Source organism: Daucus carota, chromosome 3 (genome assembly GCF_001625215.2).
Source record: "Daucus carota subsp. sativus chromosome 3, DH1 v3.0, whole genome shotgun sequence".
NCBI lineage: Eukaryota > Viridiplantae > Streptophyta > Magnoliopsida > Apiales > Apiaceae > Daucus > Daucus carota.
The window spans coordinates 5,076,123-5,097,657 of NC_030383.2; the positions used below are offsets into that span (position 1 = coordinate 5,076,123).

The 21,535-nt window shown below is 35.1% G+C and overlaps 3 protein-coding genes across 4 annotated transcripts; 1 reads left to right on the plus strand and 2 right to left on the minus strand.

Annotated features, from left to right (window-relative positions):
* Positions 1-2,236: 2,236 nt before the first annotated feature.
* On the minus strand, positions 2,237-9,446 carry LOC108215081 (vacuolar protein sorting-associated protein 55 homolog). Of its 2 annotated transcripts, none has more exons than XM_064090889.1 (5): positions 9,428-9,446; positions 5,042-5,093; positions 3,390-3,429; positions 3,215-3,299; positions 2,237-2,587 (listed from the first exon to the last, which is right to left on the minus strand). In XM_064090889.1, the coding sequence occupies exons 2-5, from the start codon at positions 5,072-5,074 to the stop codon at positions 2,404-2,406; spliced, it is 342 nt and encodes a 113-aa protein (XP_063946959.1). In that variant the 5' UTR covers positions 5,075-5,093; positions 9,428-9,446; the 3' UTR covers positions 2,237-2,403. The 2 variants fall into 2 exon arrangements, with proteins under 2 accessions (XP_063946959.1, XP_017242906.1); XM_017387417.2 differs by lacking the exon at positions 9,428-9,446 and adding an exon at positions 5,171-6,794.
* On the plus strand, positions 7,937-16,226 carry LOC108203685 (small RNA-binding protein 11, chloroplastic). The gene is made up of 4 exons (XM_064090888.1): positions 7,937-8,168; positions 15,437-15,505; positions 15,589-15,695; positions 15,765-16,226. The coding sequence occupies exons 1-4, from the start codon at positions 8,021-8,023 to the stop codon at positions 15,873-15,875; spliced, it is 435 nt and encodes a 144-aa protein (XP_063946958.1). The 5' UTR covers positions 7,937-8,020; the 3' UTR covers positions 15,876-16,226.
* A 233-nt stretch (positions 16,227-16,459) lies between these two features.
* LOC108192520 (protein trichome birefringence-like 9) lies at positions 16,460-20,307 on the minus strand. Its single transcript, XM_017372746.2, has 4 exons — positions 19,814-20,307; positions 18,015-18,404; positions 17,750-17,908; positions 16,460-17,311 (listed from the first exon to the last, which is right to left on the minus strand). Exons 1-4 carry the CDS (start codon positions 20,224-20,226, stop codon positions 16,978-16,980), a joined length of 1,296 nt encoding a protein of 431 aa, XP_017228235.2. The 5' UTR covers positions 20,227-20,307; the 3' UTR covers positions 16,460-16,977.
* Between the last annotated feature and the right edge of the window lie 1,228 nt (positions 20,308-21,535).

Sequence of the window (21,535 nt, forward strand, 5' to 3'; positions counted from 1 at the left end):
TAATTGTTTTTAATCACCTCCGACAACACACTTGAAAACATGGTGGATACGACTTCCTCTAGACAGAGGTTCAGCATGTGAACCTCAATATCCCCACTCGTAACTTTAGCTTTGTGATAAGACTTTCAATCGAACACCAACAAGTTTTGGTAAAACATCTAGTCTTAATCTTATCCATTGTGTTGTTATCGCACAATCTTCGTTTGCACTGTTCTTCGTGCACTGCAAGTATAATCAATGGTTTCGTTAGTTCATCGACGAGTGTATGTATGTATATGTATAAAACTGTTCTCACCTCTATAGAGAAGCTTGATTCGAAGATGCTGAAGATTTGATGATTCGAGAATGATTCGATGCTGCTGATGTAGTAGCGCTGGTGAATTTTGGAAAGTTGTCAATCAAATCAAAATTGAGCGATGATTTTTATCCTAAATATTTTGGGTCTATAGTGCCCTTGGCTATGTAACAAATATATTATATATTTTTTAATTTTAAAAAATTGTGGTTCTATGGTTCTATGGTTAGTGGTTCTCTCTAGAACATGACCCTTGTTTCTAGAGTTATATGCAATTGGCACTTTTTATATTTGGATATAATGCAGATTGCACTTAATAGTTTTGGAAAATTCATTTTGCAGCTTCAGACTTTTAACATGTAGACACTTTGCACCCTTTCCGTTAATTTCTGCCGTTACCGTTAACTTTTGCAGGGGCATTTTGGGAAATTTAATTATATTTAATTAAAATCAGACCTTTATTTAAATTTTCTGACTATCTAAACGATATTTTTCGGAAAAACTTAAAGAACGAAAGTTGTAGAGAATAAAAAGATCTTTTTAGAACAATAAGGTTCAAGATTTAAATAATTATTTAAAAACGATTGTTCATTTTTACAAGATTTCTAACTTTTGAATTTTTTTAGAATAATTATAAAAAAAAGTTACGAAAATTTTGAACCTTATAGTTATAAGAAGATTTTTTTATTCCCTACAACTTTCGTTCTTTAAGTTTTTCGAAAAATATCGTTTGGATGGTTAGAAAATTTAAAAAAGGTCTGATTTTAATTAAATATAATTAAATTTCTCAAAATGCCCCTGCAAAAGTTAACAGTAACGGCAGAAATTAACGGAAAGAGTGCAAAGTGTAAGTCTAGAACTGCAAAATGTATTTTCCAAAACTATTAGATGGAATGTGCATTATGTCTAAACATAAAAAGTGCAAATTGCATATAACTCATTGTTTCTCATGATTCTATCACAACATATTTACAAGCTTAAAATGACTCAAAAGCTTGGTCTAAACTCTGAAGTGTGACTGTAAATAATAACTAAATATAGGTGGTGCAGCCTACCTATAAGTTAATTAAAGGTTCTAGTTTTTCGATTAATTATTTTTTAAAAATTTAATTTTATAAAAATATAAAAAATATTTTGGAAATAATCTACGATTATATTATTAATTCTATATCTAATAATTTATAAATATTATAAAAATTATTCAAAATAAAATAAATAATATTTCTTATTTATAAGTAAATTTAAACATCGTTTTTATAAATTAACCGAAGTGTCCATGATATGATACTTTTTACTCCGCTCAACTTTAACTTTTCTTTTCGAAGACTTTGACTTTAACAGGCGAAGTTTGTACAAACTTTTTGAGTTATAAATAAATTATTTCAATTCTTAAATTGTTTATTTTTGTTTTATTTGTTGATTGTGAAAAAATAATTATTAATTTATTAAAATTTATATTTATAATATGTTTTATTATATGAGTAATTTCCTCCATATTTATTCAATGTAAATGCAGTAAGACTAACATATAGAATTAGTTATACAATGACATACTTACGAAAAATATATTAAATAATTATTATTTCCGATTCTTGTGCTTGAATTGGATTTACTATAAATTAAAAAGTAATTCTAATATTCAGAAAATATTATTGATAATATTTTCAAATATAAAAGTTATTACATATTGGTTTTAGGTGTGTTCAACATTTTACAAAATACAATTCTTACGCTGTAAATTTTTACAGAGGTTTGACTACTTTTTGTAAATGTAAAAAAAAAAAAGAGAATCCAAAGTCACATTAATATGAAAATACATGGATATGATGTGCATCTAAATTTTCTCATTTGAGTAGTGTAACTTGCATAACTGGAACCAAACAAACATTCCCAACAAGTCAATTCCTAAACAAACTCGCTGGACATGTCTTAAAAACAATGTGAAGGAAAAAATAGTAGAGCTTTCTTTACATGGTCGAAAATGTTCATTGTTATTTCTATTGTATTTGTCTCGAATATGTTATCATTTTACATCTACTATGCTAAGAAAACACAATAAAATGGATAGTGTTACAAGATTAGCATCACTCTTTGGAACTGAGCCCAGCTCACCACTCATCATCAAGGCTCGCACGATGAAAACACAAAACGGTGCAAACAAAAATGAGAAATGACGTGAATTCGATTAACATAGCCCCAGTTTCAATTAACCCTGCATGCCTAAGAATAATGGGAATAGCCATACTTCCCACTGTCGATGCCCCTGTTAAAAACTTGGCTGCATCAACCCATCTGCCATAACATAATCCAACAAAGAGAAGAAAATTACATCACTCAGACATGTTGATAAGATAAGAGAAAAGACTTATATGAACTGCAAGTTAACATCTACCAATCCTGCCAGACATTTTTTTGGGTTACACTAGACAACTCTTGGATCACTACATGACGACAGATGAAATAATAGGATTAGCATATACTGAAACTCTGATATAATTGGGATCAATCACACATCTAGAAACATACACCAAAAATGCAAATTTCACCATCTCGTTGCACAGAAGCCAATGTCCATGCGAGACATATTAAAGGGCAAACGGAGGCGCTGTATACACTAAAGTCACTAATATGATCAGTAAATGACACCACCCTCGAAATAAATGGATTTTTTTACGAGCTTCCATTGTGTCGTCGGAGATGGAGGAATTGACTTGTTAGCTATCTATATCCAACACACATTTCAGAAAAGTTCACACACTTCTTTACTCTTGTTACTAAATCATGATCTCATATTTTAACAAAATAATAATCTTCGACTGACATATATATATATATATATATATATGATAGAAATATACTAGATTTCACATCTTTAAAGAATATAATTTGTCAATGAAGCAAAAGTATTGAAAGACTTACCCCCCACCATCTCGACTAGTTAGAAATTGAGTGGACCCACCCCCAAAGAACATACAAGGCATTGGCACCAAAATATACACTAGAGCTGCAATGAGACATCAATAAGCATCATTAATCCTTTCACACATTCTCAGTTGTAAGTGCAACAAAAACAACATTCGATAACTACACTTACCAGATAGCATTGGCCACCAGTTGCTGTACAATGCACAAGCCTGTAAGATTCAAAAAAGGGGCTCATAAATATGAATGCATTATAATATTAAGTCTTCAAAACTACAATAGTTGAAGATCAGAGGACCTGAAGTTCCTATAGTACAGCTTAAAAGCAATTTCTGTTAGGAGTTGTCCCACATCGGTTGTGGGAGGGGCAGAAAGCTAGAATATAAGCCGCTAGAACAACTCCAATTAGAACGAGGCCTTTTGGGTAGTGCCCAAAAACAAAGCCGTGCGGGCTAGGACCAAAGCGGGCAATATCGTACTATTGTGGAGTTAGGCTCGCTTAGCAGGCCCAACAAGTGGTATCAGAGCGAGGTTAGAACGGTCGGTAACAATCTCAAGTGGGCTCCAGAATGGGCCTGGGAAGAGGCAGATGGGCTACCCAGAATGGGCTTAAGGATAAAGGTAGGTGGGTCATTCCAGTTTGGGCCCAGGGGGAGCGAGATAGCCAGACGGACTTCCAGTATGGGTTTAAGGGGGAGCCCGATCGCACAACTGGAGGCAGAATTCGACAGGTGTCGAGCCCGATGTGTGAAGGGGGAGATTGTTAGGAGTTGTCCCACATCGGTTGTGGGAGGGGCAGAAAGCTAGAATATAAGCCGCCAGAACAACTCCAATTAGAACGAGGCCTTTTGGGTAGTGCCCAAAAACAAAGCCGTGCGGGCTAGGACCAAAGCGGACAATATCGTACTATTGTAGAGTTAGGCTTGCTTAGCAGGCCCAACAATTTCTCCCAGCTCATACACGTTATTTTATTTTTTACGTTATTTTATTTTTTCTTAAAATTTTCTGTCAAAAAAAAAAAAAATTCTTAAAATTTGGGAGGGAGGAGGAAGATCAGTGCTTTGCTTTGTATTACTTTTTCCTTTTTCTCTATAACCCTACCATATATGGGGACTTGCATTTTGGTGGACGAACTCCTACACCTTCCTACTGGTTTTACTCTTGTAACAGTCTCGGTAATTAAAAATGCTTTGTTATTTACCAAGAAGATCTTTCCCCAAGCATACCACCTCACCCTTTTTACACGAGGAAGCCTTGTCAAAGACAAAAGGGTGGGCATATGTTTTCAAATAACAAAAACAAATGATTTGTTCATTGACATGGAAAAAAGAGTTACCAACTGTATACAGCAAGCATGGTGTGTCTGTATGGGGGAATGATAATAGGATCTAGAACAAATATGGTAGGGCAGCTTAGCAAATCAAGTAATAAAAATAATGCATTATTATGGCGGAAAACGGGCATGCCATTACTTGTTTCAACATTAGGAAATGAGATTTGGACTAAAACCAGGTTGAGGGCATATTTAGTCAATAGCTGGAATGTTCCAAGCTGAAGTTCTCCAATTCACAAATCAATAGCATTCTTGATAACTAAGTTCTTAAGGTAATAGAAAATACCCAGTCATTCTGTTGACTAACTTCTAAAGAACATGAACTTTTACAACTGAAAATCAATAAGCTCATTCCTTTGTTGGAGAGGGAAGCAGTAGCATTAGAATAACTATATTCTTTTTCATGAAAGAACCACAGTTGTCGCAGTGTCAAATTTAATTACCAAATGGAAATAAAGAGACATGCACCTGCCACTATGCTAAAAACTTACCAATATCTGCAGGAGTATGCTGGATGAAAACATAAAAGCAAGTCCAGCCAGCCTGCATAAAAGTACTATTCAGAGTTCATGATAAAACTAAAGCAGAAAGAACCAACCAATCTAGGATAACAAACTTACACTGTAGGTGGCAACGGAGCATCATCGAGGAGTTACACAAACCAACACACCAGGACATAAGATAGTCAGTATCAAATATGCACAATAAATTTGTCAAAAATATTAAATACACAGTCATGTACCAGTACCAATAATGCAACTATGTCTAACACCATAAGTACAGAAGTTAATAACCTAAACTGGTAGTGTCCAACATTAAAAAATAACCAGTTTGTATATAACTACTTAGACTAGGTTGTATGAGAAGCTAACAAGATTAAAGCATATTAACATCGGTACATTCCTTTTGATTTATCCTAATTTACAAGAACTTTATTGTAAACTTGCTTGGATGTTTTAAATTATGTTCATAAGAAATGAACGAAAACAGACGTTGCGCACACCATTAAGATTAGTTCAGATAATCAAGTCAGCATTGTAACCTCATGCGATATGAGAAACTTCCTTGGCCTAAGTAACATTATTGCTTCATCTTTATGCATGAACTGTCATGACTAGTCAAAAAGTGCATTTGTACACTTGTGTTTGTCTTACAAATCTTTTCAAATAAAGGCACTTCCTAAGGATACTAATTAGTCATCCAATATAGATGGTGTTATAAATCAAACCTTATAAGAAGGTAAAAAACTCCATCCAGAAAACTTTCAAACTGAGCAACCCTAAACAAGCTTCTACATTCTTAGAGCTACCAGCTGGTGCACTTAAAATCACAACCGTAACCGGTAACCCAAAAGATGATGCATGAAAAACATGACATCATAACATTTCCAGTTGACTATGCAAAGGCACATGCACGGATCACTGTTTTGCAAGTGTTAAACCGGATTTATCATTATATATGTTCCAAGTCAATTTATCACTAAATACCGACTCCTATTTGACCAAGCACCGAGAACCACAAGGCCCACACCCTAAAGAGCTTGTACTTCAGCAAAAACATGGCACAATAGTATATTCCCCAATATGCAATTTACCAAATTATGCTGCTATCACATAACAAAACAGTAAATACTGTATGGTGAGCAGAAAACTTGTTATCAATCACGGTAATTCTCAATTCTGATATCCTGCATCACCCATAACTTATACGCACAGAGTAATGTTATCAAACCCCAATTACAGTAACTTTATCTCGACCCCAACCCAACTGCAAAACTCAAATTCTAGGGATAAAGAAGTACTCAAAAACCCTATTGTAGAGCTCAATTGAGCCTCAATCAAACATCAAACAAACATGATGACATCAATTTACTGGTACACCACTTTTATTACTACTATTCTAACATCAAATTACCCAATATTCTTCAAATTAATAACTAGGCAGAATTATCTTGATACTAAAATTAAATACAACAGAATTACACAAGAGTTCAAGTCATAACATATACATGTGTATATCAATTAGTACCTTCGATAGTCATCGCCATGTCGGGAGAGTCCAACAGAACAAAGGGGCCGTGTGTGTGTAAATATATTATATATATTATATGTATGAATATATGTAAGTAGATCGGTGATGAATAAGTGGAGTTTTGTAAGTAGGAAACTCGCTTGTGCAAGAATGATAGCTGGTTCGCTTTATGATTGAAGAAAGAATCATTCAACTAGATGTGTATAAATTTATTTATTTATGTGAAATACATAATCATCTTCAAGACTTCAATCGCTTGATACTCTGAATACATTATATTCCAATTTGTTTTTTCTTATTTATATTTTAAATATTTATTGAAATTATAGCATTCAGTTATTTTTATGATATTTATTATTTGTAATGTATTATTTTATTAGATATTTCATCAAGGAGATCTCGGTTAAATTTTTTAAATGACTTGTTTTAAATGAATTTTCGATTTCACCTTCCTCGTCCTTTAAAAATTATAATATATTCATAATTTTTCTTTTTAATTACGAGCTTGTTGACTCTTTTCCTCTATCATTTTAAATAGTTTTATTATTTCATTATTTGTATGAACTCGTTATGTTTTTTATATATTGTATTTTTTCAAAATAGGTGAATGGGAAAAAAAATGGCTACCCTCTTATGGGTATTTTTTTTATTGAACATTCAAATTTTATTCTCTACGTATTTCAAATTATTTGTGTTTGTCGTGGAGTTAGATGCTAAACTCTGTTAAATAAAAGAAACTCATCACATCAGCTATTATATTCGGATATATTCTTTTACACGAGAAAGTTTTGGGATAGCAAGAAAAAAGAAAAAAACCATCTGTTAATATCTCTTGATAATTTACTATCAACGACTCTTTGTATAATTAAATTAAATTACTAAGAACTCACCTGAGATCATCAATATTTATTTTTATTAATAAGAATAGATGGTATCAATATTGATATTGAATATATTAAAAATAATTGATTATACTCTCTCATTCTATTTAAGTGTTTATATATATATATATATATATATATATTTTTTTTTTTGAACACGAAATTTAAGAAAATATGTAAACAAAAATGAAAAAAATGTGAAAAATAAGAATGATTACAGCACTTACCAAAAGGACCAATCACAATAATAACAACAAAAATAAAAAGGTGTTACTAGATTTGTCAGATTTTGAAACTCATATTTCTATAATTATAACTTTCTAATAAATGCATGTGTATGAAAGTTAATTTTTTATATAACAAAAATTCTAATTTCTTTTATTTTTATTATTTGATTTGATATAAAGTGATAATATTTCTATTTTAGAATTTTAAGTTAAACAAGAGTATAATGATTTGTTTAAATATAACGCTTAAATCATGTGAAAAATTGTGTAAACTAGCCCCGCCCCGCCCCAACCAAAACCAAACAGAGCTCAGTTCGTTTTGATCAATTTGATGGCGGCGGCGTTGATGATGAAAAGACTGTCGGCATCGGGCAGATTAAAGAACACAGGCACTTTTATTACATACTTAAACCCTAACTCAAGCAACGCCCCCCTTTTCATTTCTCGCCGAGGTATTGCTTCCAAGCTTTTCGTCGGAGGTACCTATTCATTTCTTTAACTCCTTATGTTAATTAATTTGTACGATGTTTAACACCATAGTTATTACAAAACTAAAACGACTTCTTTAAATTGTTTTAATTTTATCTAAAGCACTTTAAATGTTTTCTTTTCAAATTTATATATTTAAATGTTTTAATTGTTTTAATTTTATCTAAAGCACTTTCCTTGTTCACAATTTTAATGTTTTCTTTTCAAATTTAAATATTGTAATTGTTGTAGGGAGTCACAGTGAAAATCACAGCAACAATGTATAGAGCAGTTATATTATATAAACAAGAGTAGGCCAACGAAACCACAACAATATAGCATGCACGAAGATCGTATATACAATAATCAGTGACTGATAAATTACGAGAAAAGAAGAGAAAGGCGCACCTTACACCGTCACTAGAATTAGTATAAAGAACAGCTGAGTCGCCTAGCCCTTCGATGAAGACTAGACTGTTCTTGAAGTGATTATTGCCCCACTACGCTGTGATGGGTAGTCGCAATATCGCTCCCAGGATAAAACAGCACAGACCGAACCGCTCACAGACACGAGTACGATCAACAGCGATCAACACCTCAGTTCGCCCGAGAACATTATGTATATGTGTATATATCGGAGCAGAGGGTGAGAGAGTAAGAGAGAAGAATGAGAATGGTGTTTTTTTTTCCCGTGCTCCAACTCAAGTGTCGAGGCTCACTATTTATAGTGAGACCAAGCCACCAACACACTGTCCAGATTCATCTGTCCAGGTTCAATGAATCTGTATCTGTCAGACATTCTGACCAGATTCATTTGTCCAGGTTCAATGAATCTGTATCTGTCAGACATTCTGACCAGATTCATTTGTCCAGGTTCAATGAATCTGTATCTGTCAGATATACTGACCAGATTCATTTGTCCAGGTTCAATGAATCAGTATCTGTCAGATATATTGACCAGATTCATTTGTCCAGGTTCAATGAATCTGTATCTATCAGATATACTGACCAGATTCATTTGTCCAGATTAAATGAATCACATTCTCATTTCAAGCTCTTTCAAGCCACTGTATTCAACTCTATTTCTCAATGGATTTCACTAAGAAAATGTCCCGGAAATTACATCAAGAACATATTAAAAAAATATGCTTTAAACTTTCCATTTTCTAACAATCCCCCACAAATCCATATAGATATGCATATTAGTCCTCATCATGACTTGTTTTTCAGAGTAGGTACCCTTCCGGGTTTGAACCCTCCTAAGTCCCCTACTTCGATGGCTACCGGATATAGATGGATTGTTTCACCTTGAATCTCTATCCGTTGGGTGTAACCACACTCCATAGACGACGACAAGTCAAAGGCTATGGTGCCGATCTACGGCTTTGAGACATTAATGGTCGTGTCTCGATCCTGTTCGTCGAATGTTTCAAGGAATAACCCTTTCCTCTAATTGCGACCTCACAATTACATTCGCTTAGCTGGGCATCTCCAGAGATGTACTGCAACCATCTCGTCAAATGACTTGACCCCATTCAGAGTTCTAAAACTCTTGCTATACTTGCAGTGTCAGTACCTTTTAGGTTTGCAGGGGATAGACTCAGATGCATGAGTATCTACATTGTAGTTAAAGGTACTACCGATCCACCCTTACAGCTTGTTTACCACATTGAATACACTTTGAGGGATCTCCTCTCAGATGTATTGGGTTCCCGCTGTAGATGAATCATGATGGGTTATCAGTCCCATCCCCAACCTTGACTTAAGGACAACAGCATGCTCAAGCCCTTTAGTCAGTGGATCAGCTATGTTATCTTGAGTTCCAATGAACTCAATAGCAATAGTCCGATCAGACACCAAACCCCTTATAGACTTAAGTCTAACTTGGATGTGTCTCTTTGTTTTAGCATTATACTTGACACTTCTGATCTTGTCGATAGTTGTACGGCTATCACAATGAACAGAAATTGCCGGTAGCGGACGACTTACTACAGGTAACACAGACATGAGTCCATGCAACCATTCAGCCTCCGTACCCGTGGCATCCAATGCACACAACTCGGCCTCAAACGTAGACCGAGTTACTATAGTCTGTCTAGTCGACTTCCAGGATACTGCTCCACCCGCAAGGGTAAACAGATATCCAGTCACTCCATTGGAACCAGACTTCTTAGCTATCCAACTTGCATCACTATATCCCTCAAGCACACTCGGATATCTCCTGTAGTGCAACCCAAGATATATGGTGCCTTTCAGATATCTAAGTACTCTATCTAGAGCATCCCAATGAGTTCTGTTTGGACAGCTTGTATATCTTGCTAACTTAGACACAGAATATGTTATATCTGGTCTAGTACCATTAGCAAGATATTGCAAACTACCAATAATCTGAGAATATCTTAACTGAGACACAGGTACACCTGAAGCATTCTTGATAAGAGCAACTTTTGGATCATATGGTGTACTAGCAATTCTACAATTTGAATAACCATACTTCTCAAGTATAGATTTCTCTATATAATGAGATTGTGACAAGGTTATTCCCTCAGTTGACTGAGTCAACTTGAGTCCAAGAATCACATTCGCCTCACCCATGTCCTTCATTTCAAAGTGTTTTTTCAAGAAATTCTTTGTCTCGTTAATAATCTCAATATTGGTTCCAAACAGTAGTATATCATCCACATACAAGCACAACACAATATGTTCATTTCCTTTAACCTTATAGTAGACACACTTGTCATTATCATTAACTATAAAATCAAAAGTCAAAACAGTGTCATCAAACTTTTTGTGCCAGTCTCTAGGTGCTTGTTTCAAGCCGTAGATGGATTTGACTAACTTACATACTTTGCTCTCATTGCCAGATGCAACAAATCCCTCAGGCTGATCCATATAAATCTCTTCTTCAAGATCACCATGAAGAAAAGCTGTCTTTACATCCATTTGATGGATGATAAGACCATGTACGGAAGCCAATGCTACAAGCATTCGGATCGTTGTCAATCTTGCAACAGGAGAGTATGTATCGAAGTAGTCAATACCTTCTCTTTGCCTAAAACCCTTAGCAACCAATCTGGCTTTATACTTATCTATTGAGCCATCTGGTTTCATCTTCCTTTTGAAGATCCACCTACATCCTATAGTAGAACACCCAGGAGGGAGGTCAACCAACTCCCATGTTCCGTTAGAAACAATAGAGTCAATTTCACTCTTCACAGCGCCTTTCCAGTGCCTAGATTCCGAAGAATCCATGGCTTGTCGGAAAGTCAAAGGTTCGTCTTCGACATTGTAAGTGATAAAATCACTTCCAAAGTCCTTAACTACCTTTGCACGCTTGCTCCTTCTAGGTTCCTCAACTTCATTAGGAGTAGAGCTACTAGTAGGATCTGCCCCCACATTTGTCATCTTTTCCACATGATCGGGAATAGAACTAGATGTGTGAGTAGGATCAACACTAGAAGAACTTTGAGGTATACCAGTCTTCATAGGGAAGACATCCTCAAAGAATGTTGCATCACGAAACTCAACTATCGTGTTTGCCACTATACCATCTATGTCAGATTTTAATACTAAAAATCTCATAGCTGTAGTGGTTTCGAGATAGCCCAGAAAGATACAATCAACAGTTTTCGGCCCTAGTTTCTTTCTCTTCTGTTCAGGGACAAGTACCTTAGCAAGGCACCCCCACACACGAAGATACTTTAGACTAGTTTTCCTGCCTTTCCATAATTCGTAAGGTGTCTTGTCCATATGTTTTAGAGGGACTCTATTCAGAATATGGCAAGCCGTATTCAGAGCCTCCCCCCACATGTACTTAGGCAACCCCGAATTAATCAACATACTGTTAATCATATCTTTAAAAGTTCTGTTCTTTCGTTCTGCCACCCCATTAGACTCAGGTGTATATGGTGGAGTCACCTCATGAATTATACCATTGCTCTTGCAAAATTCATTAAAGGTGTTTCCCGTATATTCACCACCTCTATCAGATCTCAAACGTTTAAGTACTTTACCAGTTTGTGTTTCAACTTCAGTTTTAAATCTAATGAATTTTTCAAGTGCTTCATCTTTATGTTTAAGCAAATAAACATAACAATATCTACTACAATCATCTATAAAGGTAATGAAATATCTACAGTGTTCCTTAGTCAACACACCACCAAATTCACATATGTCTGAGTGTACTAAATCTAACAAGTCAGAATCCCTAACAACACTATGAAAAGGTTTCCTTGTTAGTTTAGCTGTCACACATACTTGACATTTAGTTTTCTTATCAATGGCATGCTTTGGAATCAACTCTAAGTTCATCATATTCTTTAGAGCACCAAAATTTAAATGACCAAGCCTAGAGTGCCACAGATCGGATGATTCAATATTATTAACAGAAGGAGAAGCAATATCATTAATAAAACCGCCTAAAACAGGCTCCACATTTATTAAAAACAAGCCGTCTGACAAGTAGCCCTTGCCAAAAAACACACCAGTCTGAGTAATAACTACTTTATTACACTTTAAAGAAAGTTCAAAGCCATTTTTAACTAAACAACTTCCACTAATAATATTTCTACGAATCTCGGGAACATGATGAACTCTAGTAAGGGATAGAACACGCCCTGAAGCAAACTTCAGGTCCACGTTTCCTATTCCACAAACTTGAGCCGCACTAGCATTCCCCATCGTCACTGTCATCCCATGAGCCTGTTGATAAGATACAAACAGAGTAATATCAGCACAAATGTGCACATTAGCTCCCGTATCAATCAACCACTCATTAGACAGATAAGTGGAAAATAGTTCAGGGTTGTACTTAACATACCCGTCATTGGTTTCAGAAGCAACAGCCTCACCAACAACCATGTTAAGCACAGGCCCATCAGTGGTTCCAAGCACAGTATTTGCTTGTGCTACCACCTCAGCTTTCTTTGCTTTCTTTACAGGACAGTCCTTACTCCAATGACCAACCTGTCCACAAGACCAACATGGTTTGTTGGCCTTTGATTTCTTAGCCTTGCCCTTGTCAGTTTTGGGCTTAGTGTTCACCTTCTTAGCGACAGACTTTCTTTTCTGTCCCACAGTCACTACATTGACCTTCGAGCTACCAGATTCAGTTGGCATCACATGTCCCTGTTTGGACTTGTGCTGCTCCTGCACAGAGATGTCCAGCATCAGGCTAGTCCAAGTGATCTCTCCCTTCTGCCTTTTCAGGGAGAGTGCAAACTCTTCCCAAGACTTAGGGAGTTTTTCAATCACAGACATAACCAAAAACTTTTCAGGAAGGTCCATTCCGGACTCCTTCAAAGCATGCACCAACGTCTCAAACTCATGCACCTGCTCAGTCATGGATTTTGTATCCACCAGTTTGAAGTCCAGGAACTTAGCCACAGAATACTTTTCCAACCCTTGCGAGTCAGTATTGTGTGTCTGATCAAGTTTCTCCCACAAGGTCTTAGCAGTGTAGGAGTCAGATGAGTAAACATCGAACAGAATGTTCGTTAAGGCTGCTAGAATAGCAGCCCTAGCCACCCCATCCTTTTCCTCCCACATAGCATAGGCCTTAAGGGTTTCAGCCTTTTCCTGTACCACAACTGGTTTCTCATACTGCAACACCGGCCATAGACCCTTAACCGTAAGCCACAGTTTCATCTTTTTCTGCCAGCGAGAAAAAGAAACTCCCCCACCGAATTTATCAGGAATACCTGATAAATCAATGGGCTGTGGAAAACGATACGTAGTCCAATCGATGTTACTAGTAACACCAGACCCAGAACCAGCACCACCACCAACAACAGAATCCGCAATCTCATTAACCATCTTGCTTACTACACAATATAACAGATAATCACTTCAAGATTGTAGGGAGTCACAGTGAAAATCACAGCAACAATGTATAGAGCAGTTATATTATATAAACAAGAGTAGGCCAACGAAACCACAACAATATAGCATGCACGAAGATCGTATATACAATAATCAGTGACTGATAAATTACGAGAAAAGAAGAGAAAGGCGCACCTTACACCGTCACTAGAATTAGTATAAAGAACAGCTGAGTCGCCTAGCCCTTCGATGAAGACTAGACTGTTCTTGAAGTGATTATTGCCCCACTACGCTGTGATGGGTAGTCGCAATATCGCTCCCAGGATAAAACAGCACAGACCGAACCGCTCACAGACACGAGTACGATCAACAGCGATCAACACCTCAGTTCGCCCGAGAACATTATGTATATGTGTATATATCGGAGCAGAGGGTGAGAGAGTAAGAGAGAAGAATGAGAATGGTGTTTTTTTTTCCCGTGCTCCAACTCAAGTGTCGAGGCTCACTATTTATAGTGAGACCAAGCCACCAACACACTGTCCAGATTCATCTGTCCAGGTTCAATGAATCTGTATCTGTCAGACATTCTGACCAGATTCATTTGTCCAGGTTCAATGAATCTGTATCTGTCAGACATTCTGACCAGATTCATTTGTCCAGGTTCAATGAATCTGTATCTGTCAGATATACTGACCAGATTCATTTGTCCAGGTTCAATGAATCAGTATCTGTCAGATATATTGACCAGATTCATTTGTCCAGGTTCAATGAATCTGTATCTATCAGATATACTGACCAGATTCATTTGTCCAGATTAAATGAATCACATTCTCATTTCAAGCTCTTTCAAGCCACTGTATTCAACTCTATTTCTCAATGGATTTCACTAAGAAAATGTCCCGGAAATTACATCAAGAACATATTAAAAAAATATGCTTTAAACTTTCCATTTTCTAACAATTGTGAATTGAGTTCGTTAGAATTTGAGTGTGTTGGTTGCACAATTTTGAGGCTGGTCATGGTTATTACCGAAGAGTGTTTCGTTGGCTTGTGGTTTCTTCTACATTGTGTTGTTAGTTTGTTAGATGAAACAACTAACAAGTTGTTGCTTATTCCACAGTTAAAACTTACTCAGTTGTATATCTTGAATAGGTTGCGAGTAGATATAGAACATGGTCAGCAAACTACGGGGATTGTTATGTTCTATAAAATTACGAGATACTCATGTCCAATCACTATAGCGCGATTTAGAAGTGTATGATAATAAAGGCATTTTATATTGTCTCATCATGCGTAAATTATGCTTAATTAAAAACCTGTTTTCTTTTTTGATTCGCTAATTCACAAGTTGTAAAGGATATGCACGTTATTATGCATCTTCATTCGTTATGGTTAATTAGAGTTTCAGTAGCTTTTTACTTTGTGGATGGGCTTCATGTAGATCTACTTTTTCTTTCAGGACTATCATTCTATACCACAGACAACGGATTATCAGAGGCATTTTCTCAGTATGGTCAAGTAGTTGAAGGTGCGCTAAGCTTTAGTATTACTTGTGTGCATTTTTTTGTCTAAAAAGTGTATTTTGGTGACATTTTTTGCTTTACATATCAGCTAAAGTTGTAATTGATAGAGTTTCTGACCGATCAAAGGGCTTTGGATTTGTTACGTTTGCATCAGAGGATGAAGCTGACAAAGCTGTTACAGAAATGAATGGGAAGGTTGTGATTACATTTGCCTCCAGATTTAAGTTTCCTATTTAAACAGGACTGACACATTATCACTTGCAGCAATTGAATGGGCGTGTTATTTTTGTTGACCATGCAAAACCCAGAGCTCGTTTTGATGATGGCGGGATGCCAATAGCTAGGGGACCCCCTGAACCAGCAGCAAACCAGTGAATACTACTACAAATGATCAGGAACAGCATTGTTAGAAGTACACCTTCCGTAAACTACCATGATTTTGCTCTTGCAGAGTAAAGAGTGTCAATTACGGTTCTAGATGGCTCTAATGGTTTTCTGACATATCTTTGAAAGAAAGAGGAGTGGGTTCAGCAAAACATCAAGACAGGGTCTTTAATGGGAGAAGTAGTTGCTCTATGTTCTAAATTATGGTACTGAGTTAAAACTGAAGTTCTATAATCATCAATTCTTATATATATAAATTGCCAGCGTTATCTATATAAATTGGCCACCTGTATAAAAACCTGCACGTGTATTAAATTCAATGCTCTGTCTTTTATCATAACATTATTAACCTTTACCTGTCTATCATAATTTTCGTAAGTAATTTTTTTTGGGTTATTAGTCCATTCTAAGTCCTGAGAGATCCTGGTGGTGTTATGATCATCTGTTTGTGGTTTTATAATGAGGGGCTTTTTTAATTTGGTATTTTTATCATTCTCACTAATTTCTCCAACAAATAGAGTTCCCAGTTGTAAACACACATGAATAGAGAGTCTAGTCTAAGATCCGTTAATGAAATGAGTTTTGAACATTCATTAGAATTTGGACGAACTTTCATGGCATATCCCTTGTAGATTCTATCACAAGATAACTAGACTATCATCTATACATTCACCAATCTTAGCAAGATCTCTATCCACAAAAAATGTAAGTTCCTTGATGCGACTTCTCTCTTTGTCTTGACTAATATAAAACAAAATCCGAGTCTTCATATCCTGTAGTTTACTGCAGTCGACAATGCAAAAATGTTGGCAACAGTTAAAGATATAAGCCAGCATTGGTTCGTTCTTCTGCTGTGGTTTTCTTGTCTATGCTTTCAAAAATGAATCTCTATAGGTGCTATGAGTTGTCTGTTGCACAGATTCTGTATACATGGATCAGAAAGGGTAGATTTCTTCAGGCAGCTTAAAAGCCTGAAGAACATACGGAAACCACTATGGTGAACCTGGGTGGAGTTCCAAATGATTCATCATGAAGGAACAAAAAACCTTAAGAGCCATAAAATTAACGAGGTTCCTCTGACACTAATTTCTATTCACTTTAGGTTGGTTCTAAAGCCCTTTGACAGAAGATGAGCATAAATAATTTGATTCCAAGTGTCTGGTATTCCAGGTAAGCACCAATGGCTGCAATCCTGTGGTGCATCAACTGGAGTGCCTGGTTCACGATGGAAGGAAGGGTGACCATCGTTCCTCAACTCTGTCAGATATGTGATATTTAGGAAGTATGCCTTTCTCCTTTTGTTTTCTATCTGTTTGATTACATTGGAAACAAACAGATTATTTGATGTCTCAGGTTCCAGTTTTGAGTAGTTTGTTTCCGGTGAGGTATTACTATCACAATGACCTCCTTCATTCCATGTTCCATCCCTGCACAAAAAAAAAAAAAACTTTGTTTAAGCAGAATCATCCATCTTTAAAGTCTGTGCCGCTGAACTCAGCATGCAGTGTTTAATTTACAGACATGATGTTATGTTATTCTTGGTGGAGGCAAGCAATGGTATTAACACTGGGGTCCTGAGTTCCAAAATGAGAAGAAAAGAATAGAAAGCTTGTGAACTCTATTTAAGTCATGCACCCAGGTTTTTTTCACGGGAGGAGAAATTTTCTCAGGTTCCTTTCAATTCTGTTTCCTACTTTTCTGTTCTGTTCTGTTCTGTTCTCTTGTTAAAGGATTTGGAATGAGGTCATGAGCAGCACACTAATTGATATATTCAAGAAATGAAACTTAATGTGGATCTAAATGTTAAGCTTATTGTTATACATTTCAATGTTAAGGTAAACAATTAGCACTTATTTGTGATTTACCTGTAATGGACCGGGGAATAGCTCCTGAAGAAGACGTGGCTGGCTTCAGGATCTAAACTCCGCATCACCCATGATTTCCATGTTTCTATGGACCTCTGAAATGCTTCCGTGATATCCATTGTCATGTTAATACTCTCATTTTCTCCAAAATAGAATCCCCTGGAAATTTATGAAAGCTGTAAGGGCAAATTCTTTCTTTTCACAGTCCATAACTTTATGATAATAACTTTGTCGATATGAGAAATAGAAAGAAACAAATGCATACATCTTTACAGTTTTGTCTTCATTCCACCAGTGTCCTGTATTGAATACAAGAACATCAGCTGTAGTCCATCTGGTACTAAACCAGTGAAGCTTGTCAACCTTGATGAAGCCTCGGACCCCCTCTGGCGCGTTTTTAGGTAAGTGTCCGATAACTACCAGGAATGGTTCGCGGTAGTACTCTACTGTCAGGTTGTAGTCTTGAAATCGCATTGAGAGAAAGCCTTTGTGTTTGCTTATAGGGATTCCATGTTCTTCATATATTGTTGAAATGTTTGAAACTCCTTGTGCGAGCATGCATATTAGAGATTCCCATTGGTTCCTACCAATGGAGTCACCAGCAAATACTATACGTCCATTTCGACTCCTCTCCAGAAAATCAGTCGCGTTGAATCTGGACAAAAATTGTAGTTGCATCAACGCGAAGTCTGAATAATGAGATTGTTAATTCTTTTCTTTCCTCTTTTTTTTTTTTCAAATTTATATGACAATTTAGGTGTAAATAACATGTGATAAACAAATTATATAAAAGCGAGAGTCACGTAGACTGACCAAACATTTCATTTAAATTACTATTCCTTCAATAATTTTTTTCATATGCTCGAAAATTGTATATCTTTTCCTATTCAAAAGGCCAAAATTATCTTCCGGTCAACTGTTCAGTAGAAATTACTAAAAGGGGAATAAATGAGGAATTGAATAATAGAATGTTGTATTCTCCCTTCGTTTTCTTGAATAGTATATATATGTGAGAGAAGATCGACATGTATTTTATGTCTTTCACAAAATATCATTTTATAAATTGTTTTAGAACATATAATCTTTTAAATAAATTTAATGTTTAAACTTATATTCAGAAGTAAAATTTATTTAAAAATATATTATAAAACTATATTTTATAAAGAAAATTATAATATGTGTCAAATAATGAAAAAAAGATTGAAATGATTAAAAGTTAGTTCACTAGCTATAAATTAAATATGATATAATATTATAATACGTTAACTGTAATTTCCATTATACACTCCAGATCTTTAGTAAGTTATAGCGGGGATAATTATGAAGGCTTTAGATTTAGCAAAACAGATAAGACAAAAGTGATAATCAACTTAATAAGTCGAATCCAAAAGATAAACGTAGCGACGTTATTCACGTGGTTTTAGATTTAGCCAAAATAGAAAAGACAAAAGTGATAATCATTCTAAGAAGTCGAATCCAAAGTATAAACGTAGCGAACTGTATACCGTTATTCACATGGCTTTAGATTTAACCAAAACAGATAAGACAAAAGTGATAATCACCCTAATAAGTCGAATCTAAAAATGTGGTGAACTTATTCACATGAAAGTACGTATTTGATGCTAAAAATATGAATTAAAATTTGGATGGATATACCTAGACTGCAAAATCACGTTGTGATGATATGTTTTGGGTGTCACAGTATTACCTTTATTAATTACTGTGATACTTCTTGTAGATGTACTTAAAACATATGTTTAATGCTAGCGATCTACTCTCATTCTCAACTAAAACAGCTCCATCCAGAAATATCAGCATTTTGTAACAAACGAGTAAATTCTTTTTCATTTGAAATTAACATCAAATCTTTTAACAGTCCGAAGATTACGCTAATGAAACACATTGACATGAAGCTGTAAGAGAAGATAACGCCTAGGTTCAAATAAACCTAAATAATCATTTCAAGTTCATATATATGATTAATTATAGTAATGCAGATTCTTGATGTGTGTGTCAAAAAGTCAAACGACCTATATTTCAAAACGGATGGAGATGGAGTAGTACCTAGGAAGATGACATCCTTTAGGCTGCCACCGCCAGTTAAGATAGTCCACGTCTGATCGTCCATTTCTCCGACATCGAAAACCTGGATCAAGGAAAGGACATTCCTCCGTGTACAACCGGTTAGAATAATTTTCGTCCCGAACCCAATTCCCATTCGAATAATCACACGTATAATCATTATTATTTACGGCATCATTGGAACCAGAGTAGTTCTGGTTTCTTGGTAAGATTCGGGAAAAGAAAGCGAAACTAGTTAGAGAATGCGAAGGTGAGAAAATAAAAATAGAAGTAATAACGAGGAGAAAGAAGAGAAAAAGAGAGGAATGTGTGAGTTGTTTCTTGGTGAAGAATGAGTGATGGAAAGAGTGGTGTATGTGGTGTGGTTGATGAGAATTAGGGTGAGGAAGATCCATAATAACAGGAATGATAGAGGAGCTTAATTAGTATGTCAGGTTGTCTAGTTCAGAGATTTTTGTGGCAGAGTCTAGGGAATCATCTTCTCATTATAACACTGTTTATTTCTTAAACTCTTGTTTCGATTATGGGATTAGATCCGGATTTATTTAAAAATCATCTATTAATTTTTAAAAAATATTTTATTAATTTAATAATATAACTATTTTTTTTTGATTTATCGCAAAAAATCTATGATAAATCCTAGTAAATCCTCAATCTCAATCAGTTGGTCGGTTGAATTGTTTCGATTTCTGATTTCTGCAACTATGTCTACTAGTAATATACATATTTATTTTTAATTTTAAAATTTAGGACAGAGTGATGTAAATTATGCATGATAGTTAATTTTTAAATGACTTTTACTGATAAAAATTGAATATCAATAATTTAGATTCAAAAAACTTATTAGTACTATTGTTAGTTTTCTTATTAGGTGAGCTTATGGGGATTTGGATTTTAATATCCGGGGGTATCGGTAATTCCGTGTATCGGTACTGAAACTTGTATTTTATATTCGTACACCATGTGCATGCATTACTTGCATTAATTATCCCTAACTTGCATTAACATTAAAAAGAATTCATGTATGTTAACCCCACAATTATGACACATTTTGATGAGCGTAGTTCATCGTTTAAATTTTCTGTATATATCTATATAGAAAATTGGAATATTTCATGCTTTCTACGATTTGATACTATCAATATATAATTTTAATATATTAATAGATAATATTCTTACAGTTTAGGTTTGATAACTTATTTATAGTCAGAAAAATATATATTAAAATGAACAATTTTGTCACAACTTTTGTTTATTTTATTTACGATTGTTACCGAAATTCCACCTCTAAGATGCCGTATTTTTTGCGCAATTAGCAGCACCGACGCAAAGAAATCTTGCTGCCCTCCGTGGTAGGAGTATAATTTTAGGCATGGTCATCTGGCATTTAATGCACAGATATGGACTGTCGTTGAATAGATCACAGATAAAGCATATTGAATGTGATATATAAAGAATGCATCAACATACAAAAGAAAAAAAAAATAATCATTTTTATACCTGATAAACTGATGATGCAAATGTCGAGAATCGAAACTAATCGGTTGATGTACTGATAATATATCGGAGATTTTTTGAATAATCAGAGATTTTTTTTTGACAAAAAAACTGATATATTAAGAACGTAAATCATCCATCATCCAACAGAATAGAGATTTTTTTTTTGACAGGAAAGCTGATATATTAAGAACGTAAATCATCCAT